Raw genomic sequence first — 11193 nt, 5'->3', positions numbered from 1 at the left:
GAGCCGACCCAGGCGGCGGGGGCGGGGGGCAAAGACCCCTGCCGAGGCGGGGAACCGAGGGGCACGTGGGCCGCAGGGTGGGGGACAGATGTGGAAGCCGCCGGCAGAGCCGGGGTGGGGCGCCCCAGACCTGGGCCCAGGGCCCGGTCGTTTCCCGGGCTGACCCCGAAGGTGAGCGCCCAGTGTCTCGCAGGCCCCCGGCCCGCGGGGTGACCACCCCACACTCCTGTCCTCCCAAGCCACCCCCCCCCGGCCCCCTCCTCCAGGCCCCCCAGGGCCCCCCCCACCCCCCCGTCCAGGAGTCAGCACACGCTTAGTGGAGGGGAGCCTGCTAGCTTTATTCACAGGCCCCAGGAGGTGGGGGCAGCGAGGACAGAGACGTGGGGGGTGCCCGGGGGTGGGTCTGGGGGCCGGGCGCCTGCTGCGTGGGCTGCACGGGCCGAGGGTCTCTGCCTCCGGAAGCTTCCCTGGCTGCTTCACTTCCAGCGCCCGCCGACCTTGCCCTTGGGCTGGGCTCCGGCCTTCTTGCTACTGCAAACGGAAGCAAGCTGGTCTTGAGTGGCTGGGGGGGGGGGGGGGGTTGGGGCCCTGGCCTGGATCCTCCTCAGCGCCCCCCCCCCCCGCCCCCGGCAGCCCCCCGGCCCCGACAGCTCAGCCCACCCACCCAAGCCCCGGGCACACATTTCAAGCAGTGGTGACTCACCTGCATTTGGCCCGGCTGGGCCTGGGCGCCTTGTGCCAGGACGGTTAGTGTGGTTAGTGGAGGGAACGGCGAGCCCAGGGCACCCCCCAACCCCTGCCAGGGGCTCGGGCTCCGGAGGGCCACCCTCAGGCAGACTGGAGCCTGCCAGGGAAGCTATCTGGACAGATGGCTCTCACTGTCCCAGCTACTTTGGCCTGGAAAGAGCCTGTGCCGTGCGTCCCAGATCACAGCCTTCCTGAGGTGGGACAGGCTGAGGACAGTCCCTTGTTCCCTGACCCCGGGCCAGCAGGCCAGGCCTCGTGGACTCGGGCCCTGGGAGGTCAGCGCCCTGCCGGATGGCAGTCCTTAGGAGCCTGCTGTGTCTGACTGACTTTGCACATCAGGCAGCCAGCAGGGAGCTGGGTGCTGGGTCAAGGTCCCAGAAGCTGACGCTCCGGGGACAACTTCTGGCTGTGGCTTCAGGGGAGACCCTGGTGCTGGTGGCCGTGCCCGTGGCCCGCGTCCTGCAGGGGCCAGCCTGAGAACCCTCACGCACATGCACGCACACACACAGGCACACACGGAAGGGCTCTCACGAGGCCTGCCACAACCCCCATGACAGAGCCCAGGGAGGAGGGTGTCCCCTTGGCCAGTCCCCTGGGGCGGAGGAGCCCAGCCCTGGGAGCAGCAAGGAGTCAGGGGACGGTGGAGGAGGGAGAGAAACCCGACGGCAGGCGGTCCTGGGGACGCTGCCCTCCGTGGGGGTGTGAATGGGCTCAGTGATCAGACTGGGAGGCAAAACCCCAGCACAGGGGGCACTGGAGTGCCCACCCTGGGGGTGGCGGGCTCCTCCAGGCCTTTCCTGGCGCCTGTGGTCGTGGGTCCCACGGACCTCGGGTGATTTTGCAGACGGAGGGCTCACCGTCTGAAGAAACGGGGGCCAGGGAGGCCCGCAGCCGAGCAGGTTGCATCTGGAGCAACGCTCGGCTGGGGAGTCGGGGTGGCGGCCCAGGACGGCCCAAATCCCCAGGCGGCCTCCTCCCGGGGCTCTGGGGTGAGGAGGGGCCAGAGGAGGCTGCGGGCCCGGGGGTGCGGGTTCCAGACACGCGGGCGCCAGTGGCCCACCAGTTAGTGTTGTTACCGTCGAGGGCGGTGGCCCCTGGGACCGGCTGAAAGCGCCGGGCCCCGGTCAGGGGGGCGGCAGCCGGCCAGCCCCCTGGCACCGTGTGCCCGGCACAGAGCGACGGGCAGGGGGGGTTACTCACTGCTTCTGGGCCTGATCGATGCGGCTCCTGAGGTTGGTGATCTGTGAAGAATACGGGTGGCTTACCTGGCAGTTCGAGCAGGGCCGGGCCGGTGGCCCTCTTCACCTGAGGCCTTGCTGCCTTACTGCGTCCTGGCTCCTCGGCTCGGAAGGCAGCGGCCCTCGGCCCCGGGGCTCGTGCCTCTGACTTACTTTGGGCGGCCTGAGCTGGAGACCTGGGCTGAGACGCACGCAGCCACTCTGGAGCCGGCCACTTACCTGCGGGCCTGCGGCAGGATGCGGGGCGGGGGCGTGGGGAGGGAGGCGAGCCTCGCAGAGCCCCCGACTCCGGCGGTCGGAGCTGGCCCTCTCGCTCCCTCCTCCTGACTGCCCGGAGAGGCTTGGCTGGGGCGGGCAAGGCCCTTCCCCGCCTGCCGGCAAGGGCGGCAGGGCGACCTCGGAAGCCGCGGGCTGCAGGTGGTGGGGAGGAGGTGGGGTCGGGAGGCCGGCCTCCGTCCCCGTGCCCTCCGCTGCCATCCTCCACGAACCAGGCTTGCCATGCGAGAGGCTCACCGTGCATTGCACACCACGAGCCCGGTCCAGGGTGGACCCTGGCTACTTACAACTTGGCCAGCATCTCCACTCTGGCCCGCATGTTCATGATCTAGAAAGACCGAGATGGTTAGCGGGCTGGGTGGGTGGCTGAGGCTTCGGGGCCCTGCCGCGTGCTGGGCTAGCCCAGGCGGGGGCCCTCGTGGCTCTTCCAGCCCCTGGGGACCCACTGCGGGTGGCTCACAGGTGTGTCGGGAGGCACTGGGTGCCCGACTCGACTCCCTGGACCCCGAGGGGGGCCGTGTGCGGGTGAAGCCCCCTCCTTCACGCCGGACCTCCCGGAGGCACGTCAGGAGAGGACGGCGGTGTCCCTGACCCTGGGCGCGGAAGGGACACGCGTGCTCCGCGGGCGGCCCTGGTGCCCCTCCTCCTTCTAGGAGAGGTGAGGAAACTGAGACGGACCAGGCGAATTGCCCTACGGCGCGGCTCCCGACAAGGAGCCGCATTCTCCAGTCACCGGACCCCCGCTTTCCTGGCGGCCTGTGCCGACAGCCGTGGGAGATGCCCCTGGGGTGTGCGCCGTCTCCCGCCAGGGACCCTGGAGGACAGCGGACGGCGGGGACCATGCCCCTGATGGTGAAGCTGGCGGGGTCGCGTGTGCACAGGGCAGGTTAGCTCCCAGCCACCAGGACGGCGCCCCCTCCCCGGGGCTGGAGGGGCGTCAGGGAGACAGAATCTGCACAGGGCCGCTGTTCCGAGTTGTGAACCCCGCCCGGGCGGCTCTAGGCAGCCACCCTGCCTGGGACTCAGTCCCAGACCCCTTTCCCAGCTGCTGGAGGGGGGTGCGTGCCCTCCTGCCTGCACTGACCCGAGGAGGTGACAGCTTGGGGACCTGAGCCTGGGCCTCCCCAGGGGATCCCAGGAGGCCACCCTGGTGCTAGAGGAAATTGTGCTATACTGGGGCGAGCTGTCCACCGGCTCCGGGCGATTCGGAGCCTGGACCCCGAGGCCCCTCTGCCCTCCGCTCCTCTTGTGGCCCTCAGAGCGAGGCCGACCGCTTGGGACACGGAGGCATCCCCAGAGGGTGCCTGCAGCCAGGCCCCGTGAGGACGGCCCTCGTGGGCGTCCCAGGCGCCGAGGCCATGGGGGTGCAGGGAGGTGGCCGCCCCGGGACCCGAGGGCCAAGGTGTCCGCACTCACGTCATATTTCTGGCGCTTCAGTTTCTCGCCAAACTCGAACTTGTCGATCTCCAGTTGGTACAGGGTGTCCCAGAGTTCCTTGGCCTTGTCCCTGGGAAGGCGGCAAAGGCGCGGCGGGGCCGGTAAGCGCCGGAAGGCGGGGCGCAGGCCACCCGCTGTCCCCCCTCGGGTCGCCAGGGAGAGCCAGCGCCCCGCCCCCTCCCGGCCCCACCTCAGCTTATCTTCGCTGAGATGGTCGATGTTGAGCGGCTTGCGCCTCTCTGCCAGAACCTTCTTCTTCATCTCCCGGGCCGTCTGCTTCTTGCCTCTCTTCTGGTCGGCCTGAGGGGACGTGGCAGAGGGGCCCGGCCTCAGGAAGGGTGCGCCGCACCCCGACAGGAGGCCGGTCCGCGCCGCGGCTCCGAGGGCCCGCGCTCACCTTGGCCAGGTAGCTGCTGTAGTTGGCGCCCATGGAGGACAGGGCCTTCTTCTTCTTCAGGTCGTCCTCCGCTCTCCTCTTGGCATCCTCCTCCTCCCTCCGGGCTTTCTCTTCCTGCAGAGACCCCGTCCCCGAGGCCTCAGTGCCGGGCTTCGCGGGCCCGCCCGGAGCAGCCGCGCAGGACAGGGGGAGCCCAGCCGGTGGCCCAGGTCACCGGCGGGCACGGGGTCCGGGGCGGGGAAGGGGCCCCCGGCTCACCGCCAGCCGGTTCTGGCGCTCCCGCTCCTTCTCGGCCCGGATCCTCTGCTGCTCGGCTCGCTCCGCACGGCGCTTCTCCTGTGGCGGGAGGAGCAGGTCAACCTCGCCTCGCCAGCCCCAGCGCCCCCTCCCCGGGGCGACCGCCCGCCCCCGCCTCCCCCCAGAAGGGCCCCGACTCACGATTCTCTCCTTGAGAGCGATCAGCTCCTCCTCCTCCTTCTTCCGAGCCTCAAAGTGGCTGTCGATGAGAGCCTGCAGCTCCATGAGGTCCTTGTTCTGGCGCTTCTTCTGGATGTCCTGTGGGTGGAAGAGGCCCCTCGTCTCCAGCTCCTCCCGCCTGACCCCCCCCCCGCGCGGCAGGCGGCCCCTTCCCGTGCTCCGGCAGGGGCACCCTGTCTCCTCTGGCCAACACGAGGGTGACCAGGGACGTTTTGCCCTCCCCATGTTCCCATGGCCATTGCCCTCCTGAGGCCCAAAGGCGACCTGATCCCTTAGCCCCAGGGTAGGAATTTTGCCCTCCCTGTGGGTAAATTGGGGCCCCGCAAAGCAAAGCCCTGAGGTCATCAGCACTCCTGGGATGGACTGGCTCTGACTTGGCCCCGTTATCATCCTCAGAGATGTTCCACATGGGCCAGACAGAGAGGAAACTGGTGAGTGAGGTAGTTTATTGAATAGACAGATGGATGGGTGGGTGAAAGGATGGATGGGTGGATGGATGGTGGACAGATGGGTGGTTGGATGGGTGGATGGATGAGTGAATGGATGGTTGGATGGGTAGATGGATGATGGACAGATGGTTGGATGGATGGTTGGATGGATGAATGATGGGTGAATGTATGGTTGGAGGGATGGGTGGATGGATGAGTGAATGGATGGTTGGATGGGTAGATGGATGGTGGACAGATGGGTGGTTGGATGGGTGGATGGATGAGTGAATGGATGGATGGATGGGTAGATGGATGGTGGACAGATTGATGGACAGATGGGTGGATGGATGGGTGGGTGGATGGGAGAGGAGGGAAGAGAGATGCTTGACACTGTGGGAGTTTCCTTTGGTCCAGAAATAAATTAAGGCAGAGTTTCCTGGAACCAGGAGGTTCTGGCTCTGGCTGCTTGAGAGCAGATGACCTTCCCAGGCCTTGTCTGTAGGCTGAAAGCTGGGGGGTCTGAGAATGGAGGCCATGTTGATCCGGGTCCCATAAACTTACATCGAAGTCTACTTTCTCCCCTTCCGGGATCTTAGGAGCAGTGAGTCTGAAGAAGAGAGAGGCTTGTGAGCAGGGGTAGGTAGAGACCTACCAGGGGTCTGGCCTTCCCACCCTTCCCCCTGGGTGACAGCTGAGGACAAGTGTGTGTGTCCTGGTCAGGCGTGTAACCCACTGTCCCCAGAGCAGCCTGACCCCTTTGAGAAGAGTTCAGCCTCTTTGCGTCCCTCTGTTTTGCCAACATCTGGACATCGAAAGGGCTGTTTCACCCCCGTCTGTCCAGGAAGGGCACTCTCTCCTTCTTTCTCAAACAAAGAAAGAAGTGCAGGCAGGCCAGACCAGACACAGGCTGGCCACTGCAGACCCCTGAGGGGCGTTGGCCTCTGTGGTCGGGAACGGCCATCCTGACCCTTTTTGTGTCTCCGGCCCCTCTTTAAACTGTCTTCCTGGGGACCCAAAGAAAGGGGGCTGGACAGAAAGCAGTTTGAGGAAGAAACGAGGCCCCCGGATCCCGGGCCCTGCCCCCAGTGCTTTCCAGATGGAGCAAAGAGTTACGACAACAACAACAGTTGTTTAAAACAAGCCACAGAAGAAAGTGGGTCTGAATATGGACCCAAATGCTGGAACAGGAGAGGGTTTTCTAAGCTCGGCAGCACCAGAAGGTCCCGCTAAGGGAAAGATGGCCAGACGACTCCATGCAAATGAAAAACTTATGTATGTGAAAAAAAAAGCAAAAATTGGAAGGGGGGGGGGAGCCCTACCCAGACTAGAAAAATATTTTCAGCGAGTACAGAGAAGACTTATATCCTTGTGCAAACCGATGGCTGAGAAAACGTGCAGACGCCTTTGCCGTTAGATAAATGGGCAGAAGGTGCACGATGCCAGGTCTCGGTAAGAAAGACGGCCAGTGAGGCAGTGCGCGGGAGAGGCTCTCCCAGAGTAATCGGAGGCATGGGAGCAGAAGCGGCCCCGAGAGGCCCTCCTCATCCATCAGTGTCCCCGGGCGCGGCAGCGTGGGGCACAGACCCGCTCACGTCCACGTCGGAGCCCGCGCTGGCACGGCCCCCGTGGAAAGCAATTTGGCAACGGACGTCAAAAGCCTGAAAGACGTTCATACTCTTTGACCCAGTAATTCTAGTTCTGGGAATGTGGCCTAGGGAAATAACCCGAAAGACAGAAAACGCTTTCCACCCAGCGTTATTTATGGTAGTAAAATATTGGGGGAAGCCTTAACGTCCCGCAGAAGGCGAACGGTTCCAGAAATTATGGTTTGTCCAATTGATGGAATATTATGTGGCCATTCAAAATATTTAAGAAGGCTATGTAAAAACATGGAAAAATACTTATGAATAGTGCTAAAATTTAAAAAAGCAGAATTGAAGGTTGTGTAGACAGTACGATGTTTGAAAAACGGCTCAGAGTTTCAATCTTTTTTTCCGAGCCCTATGCATGGAAAGAGTAGGAAGAAGTAAGGCTTTTATTCTTTTCTGCCTTTTCCCGCAGTCTGGCTGGCGGGCGGGGAGAGTTATAGATGATTTTCTTTCTTCATTGGACTTTTACGTATTTTCCAAATTTTCTTTAATGAGGTGTTTTATTTTCATAATGAAAACACAAACATTTTTTTAAAGCTAGAAAATATCTTGTGACCCGGCAGCTTTATTTAAAATAGCAGAAAAATAAAGTGCAGTGGGTGGAAATATGCTGGCTGTAGCCGGAGCGCGCCGCAGCCCCCCGGACCCCGGAGCGCTCCCCAGGTGGGCGCGAACCCCGGGCACGTGCTGGTGAAGACTTGGGTTAAAAAAACAAATCCCTGAAATACTCACAAGCAGGTCAAAGGAGAGAAAGACCATCCAGACCAGGACGATGGCTCCCCAGAGGCCCCAGTGGGGGCGGTGGGTCCACTCGCGGTTTTCTTCCGAAGGGGCCACGGGGCAAGACCCTCCCCCCAGCCCCTCTCAAGGGTGCCTCACGTCTAGGGCCGGGAGAACCCCACCGCAGGCCGCGCGCAGTGGGGGCCGGGGAGCAACAGGGGAGCTCCGCTGTGCCTCCCTCTCTCTGCCCTGTCTCCCCCGACCCCCGGTTCCCCGTCCTCCCTTGGCCCCCCAGCCTCCTCTTACAGAAAGCCTTCCTTGCCCACACAGGGCGAATGGGTGGGGACACCCCACCGTACCCCCCAGCGATCGTCTCTGCTCCCCGCCTGGGGGGAAGGCACCAAATAACCCCATTTTCATCAAGGACCTTCACCAGATGCCTAGAGCTTTAAACACGCAACCAGGGAGCAAAGAAGCAGCCACCTTCTCGAAGGGGTTTGGGGTTTCGTCCCCTACAGAGCCCAAAGGCGTTGTCTTCCACGGGACCCCAGTTTCCCAGGTGCCCCCTGCCTCCGGCCCACCCTGGTGTCCAGCCCTGCCCGGGCCCCACACTCACCTGGGTCTCGGTTTCTCCTCTGGACACCGCGGCGCCGGCATGGGGAGAGGGGAGAGAGACCGGATGAGTCCGGTGGCCTGCTCCTGCCCACAGGCCCCTTGGGGCCACCCGGCTGGGGGCTGGGGGCTCCTGCCTGGACGCCCGCCTGCCTCTCCCCCCTCCAGCCGAGCCTACCACCCATATGCCTGCCCGCCAGCAGCAAGAGAAAGTCCCTGTGGGGTCCCAGGAGGAGAGCTCGGGCGTGTGGACCAGGATGTGGCACGGGAGGGGGAACGAGGGAGGAAGGAGGGAACGGACTCCAGGGGCACGGCGTCCTCGGGGGATCGAGGAGGAAGAGAGGAGGCACCCCCTGTCCAGGCGCCTGGTCCCCTCTGACCACCCCACCTCTGTGCCGGGCAGAAATAGGAACTGGACATCGTGTGCGAGGCCCGGGCAGCCGTGCCCCACGGTGGACGCCATGCGAGCAGCCAGCCTGGCCGTCGGGAGGAAGACAGACAGGCGGGCGAGGGAGAGGGGTACAGGCCCAGTGTGTCCTCTCTAAGGGTCCGGCCAGGGGCCCTTGCCTCCCTCACCCTCCCTCTGCTCCTCTGGGGAGGCGGGGGCCGAGGGTACGGGGGCCATGGGGGCCGACGCCAGCCAGGGACAGCACCCGGACCCCACCAGTGCCCTGGCTGTCTGGGGACCCGACGCAGGAGCTGAGGGCGGCCGTGATGGGGAGGCCTGGTGGTGAGCGGACGTCCCCGGCAGGCTGAGCCCCTGGCTTCTCTGAGTCTGTCCACCGGGGCCGGCAGAGCCCATCTGGGAAAGCTGAGACCCTCCCTAACTTGGGAGCCTTGCTCCCAAGCTGAGGGTGGGTGCTTCGGGGGGCCTGCCGTGGGGCCATCCACGCTGAGATCTCCAGTCCCCACGCTACCCCCCTCCCCGACCTGCCTGCCTGGGCCTGGCTGCCCTCCCGCGGGGGCTGCTTCCTTTGGCCACCCCGTCCCCCGCCTCCGGCCTTGGGGAGGTCCCGGCTGGCGGGGACACAGCCTGGGGTCTGCAGATGTCTGACAGTTGCCTGACCCTTGTGCCTCGCTGTCCGCTCTGGGCCCTTCAGAGAGATGAAGGGTCCACCGTATTGCCTTCAGCCTGCACGACCCAGAGAGGCCGGGCTGAGAACTCGGCTTTGACCACCTGCTCCCCTGCCTGTGCCCTTGGCCGACCACGGGTGGGGGTGGGGGGTCTGGCTGCACGTGCACTTGGCGTACCCCCAGGTGTCCCCCTCGGCTTGGGCTCGCCCGGGGTACTTAGGAGCCTGCCACACACCCACAATCAGCACCCCGGTGGGGGGCTGAGAGCGTGGGGGAAACTGGGTGGGAGGAGGGGGTGCTTTGGGAGCAGGAATCTGACCAAGGGGCAGAAGGAAAGGGAAGAGGCGCCTCTGAGCTGTCTGCCTTCTCTGGGGGCCCAGCTGGAGAGGTCCCGGGGCTGCCCCCCAGAGCTAGGGGGGCTGTGCTGCAAAGCTCCCCCAGGTGGAGCCCCCCCCCCGGCTCCCACTTGCCTGTTTGACTCTCCGTCTCAAGGTGGGTCCCGGGGTGACCTGGTGACCTCTAGCCCCTGCAGGACTGCTCCCCAGACCCCTGTACCTGGGCAGCCCAGCATCTGTCCACCAAGCCCGGGGTCAGCACCCCTCACCGCCCCCCGCCCCGGGCAGCCTCTCTGAAGCCGGAGAAGGGAAGACGTGCTCAGGGTTGTGCTCAGGGTTCAGGCCCAGCCAGGAGGCCCCCGCAGCCCCGCCGAGGGGAGGGACTGCAGACAGCTCGGGCCCCTGTCTCGAACCCGCGTCTCCCTGGCCTCCACCCCGACACGGCCCCCCCCCCCCGGGGGCCTCCTCCCGCCAAGGGTGTGTCTGGCCCCCACCCAGGTGCTGGGTGGGATGTGGGACCTGATTGCACGCGAGGCCCCCGGCTGCTCTAGGTCACCGCCATCCTGCCTGGGGCCCCAGCCTGACTTTCCGCTTCACCCCATGTGGCCGCCCACCCTCCCCTCGACCTCACCCCTCCTGACGCCCCCTCTCTGATGTGCTCTCTGGGGCAGGGCGAGGCGCTGTCCTGTCTCTCCCCCTCTGCTCTTCTCCACCAGAACCCGTCGGGTCCAGAGGGTCCTAGTGGACCTCAGCATCCTCTTCTGGGGGCCAGCGCCCTGCCGTGGGCTCTGCCCTCAGGCTCCGGCTGGCCACCCCCACCTGCCTGCCGGGGGCCCGGGAAGGGCCTCATCCCCGCAACCCCGGAATGCTGTCTGCCGGGGGGCCAGGAGGAAGCCTGTAGGCCACCAGTCAGTCTTACTGGAGCCAGCACCCGGGACCTAACTTTTCCCACCTTGTCCTCAGCCCATGGGAAGGAGGCGGGAGTAGGGCCGCAAGTGGGGGAGGGTGGGGATGGGGGGGCAGGGGCAGGGCATACCTTCTTGGACTTCCTCTGCGGGAGCAGCAGAACGGCACCGTGGGGGTGGGGGAGAGAGAAAATCAGCTGTGAGCCTCGGCAAAGGCCGAGGGGGACAGGGGTGAGGGGTGGCGGGGCCCAGCAGAACCACACTGTGAGTAGGTTACTCGGCCCCTGGGCGCCTGGCCACACCCGCACGTGGTCACGCGTGTGCACAGGCACCCACACGGGACTGAAGTCATGGCACATACCTGGTTCATGAACTTCTAGGTTAGGGAGGGCCACGGAACAAGAGGCAACACCACGCGTGGGTCAGAGGTCAAAGGAGGAAGGATCCCAGGTTAATGGAAACACCGGTCGCCACTCAGGGGGCGGGGGGTCAGCGGCCGAGGCCAAGGGGCGGGGAGCATGCGGGAAGCCAGCGAGGCACCGTCAGCGTTCATGGGCACTGCCGCCCCCCACCTCCCCGATCCTGTCCCTGCCTCGCTGATCTGCCGGGAGCAGGGCTCAGGGTGGAGTGGCAGACCCCTGGTTGTGGGGGACACTGGGGTCCCCGCCTGTCCTCTGCCCCCCGGGAAGGGCTGACGGGGGCTGGCAGCCTCTGGCTGCGGCCTGGTAAGGTAGCAGCGTGAGTCCTGAGGGCAGGGCCTATAGCCCAGGGGTCACCCCTCCCACCGGCCCCAGAGCAGGGCACCCACCACCCTGTTGTCTAGCCTCCGAGGGACACGCTCGGCTGCTCAGCCCGCCCATCCGGGCACAGGGTCCCCTACCCTGCCGCTGTGCACCTG

The 11193-nt window shown here is 65.3% G+C and overlaps 1 protein-coding gene across 2 annotated transcripts; it reads right to left on the bottom strand.

Annotated features, from left to right (window-relative positions):
• Positions 1–317: 317 nt before the first annotated feature.
• On the bottom strand, positions 318–10676 carry TNNT3 (troponin T3, fast skeletal type). 2 transcript variants are annotated; one of them, XM_086696529.1, is made up of 11 exons: positions 10657–10676; positions 10427–10441; positions 7986–8004; positions 5562–5607; positions 4534–4650; positions 4354–4431; positions 4096–4209; positions 3889–3998; positions 3678–3768; positions 1948–1988; positions 318–531 (listed from the first exon to the last, which is right to left on the bottom strand). In XM_086696529.1, exons 5-11 carry the CDS (start codon positions 4615–4617, stop codon positions 477–479), a joined length of 573 nt encoding a protein of 190 aa, XP_086552655.1. In that variant the 5' UTR covers positions 4618–4650; positions 5562–5607; positions 7986–8004; positions 10427–10441; positions 10657–10676; the 3' UTR covers positions 318–476. The 2 variants fall into 2 exon arrangements, with proteins under 2 accessions (XP_086552655.1, XP_086552654.1); XM_086696528.1 differs by lacking the exons at positions 1948–1988; positions 10657–10676 and adding an exon at positions 2549–2589.
• Between the last annotated feature and the right edge of the window lie 517 nt (positions 10677–11193).

The sequence above is a fragment of the Puma concolor genome, unplaced genomic scaffold (genome assembly GCF_028749965.1).
Source record: "Puma concolor isolate L17-30 unplaced genomic scaffold, mPumCon1.1.hap2 unalloc_scaffold_40, whole genome shotgun sequence".
In the NCBI taxonomy this organism is placed as follows: domain Eukaryota; kingdom Metazoa; phylum Chordata; class Mammalia; order Carnivora; family Felidae; genus Puma; species Puma concolor.
Note: the sequence above shows the minus strand (reverse complement) of the source record. Positions and strands in the feature narration are given on the sequence as shown.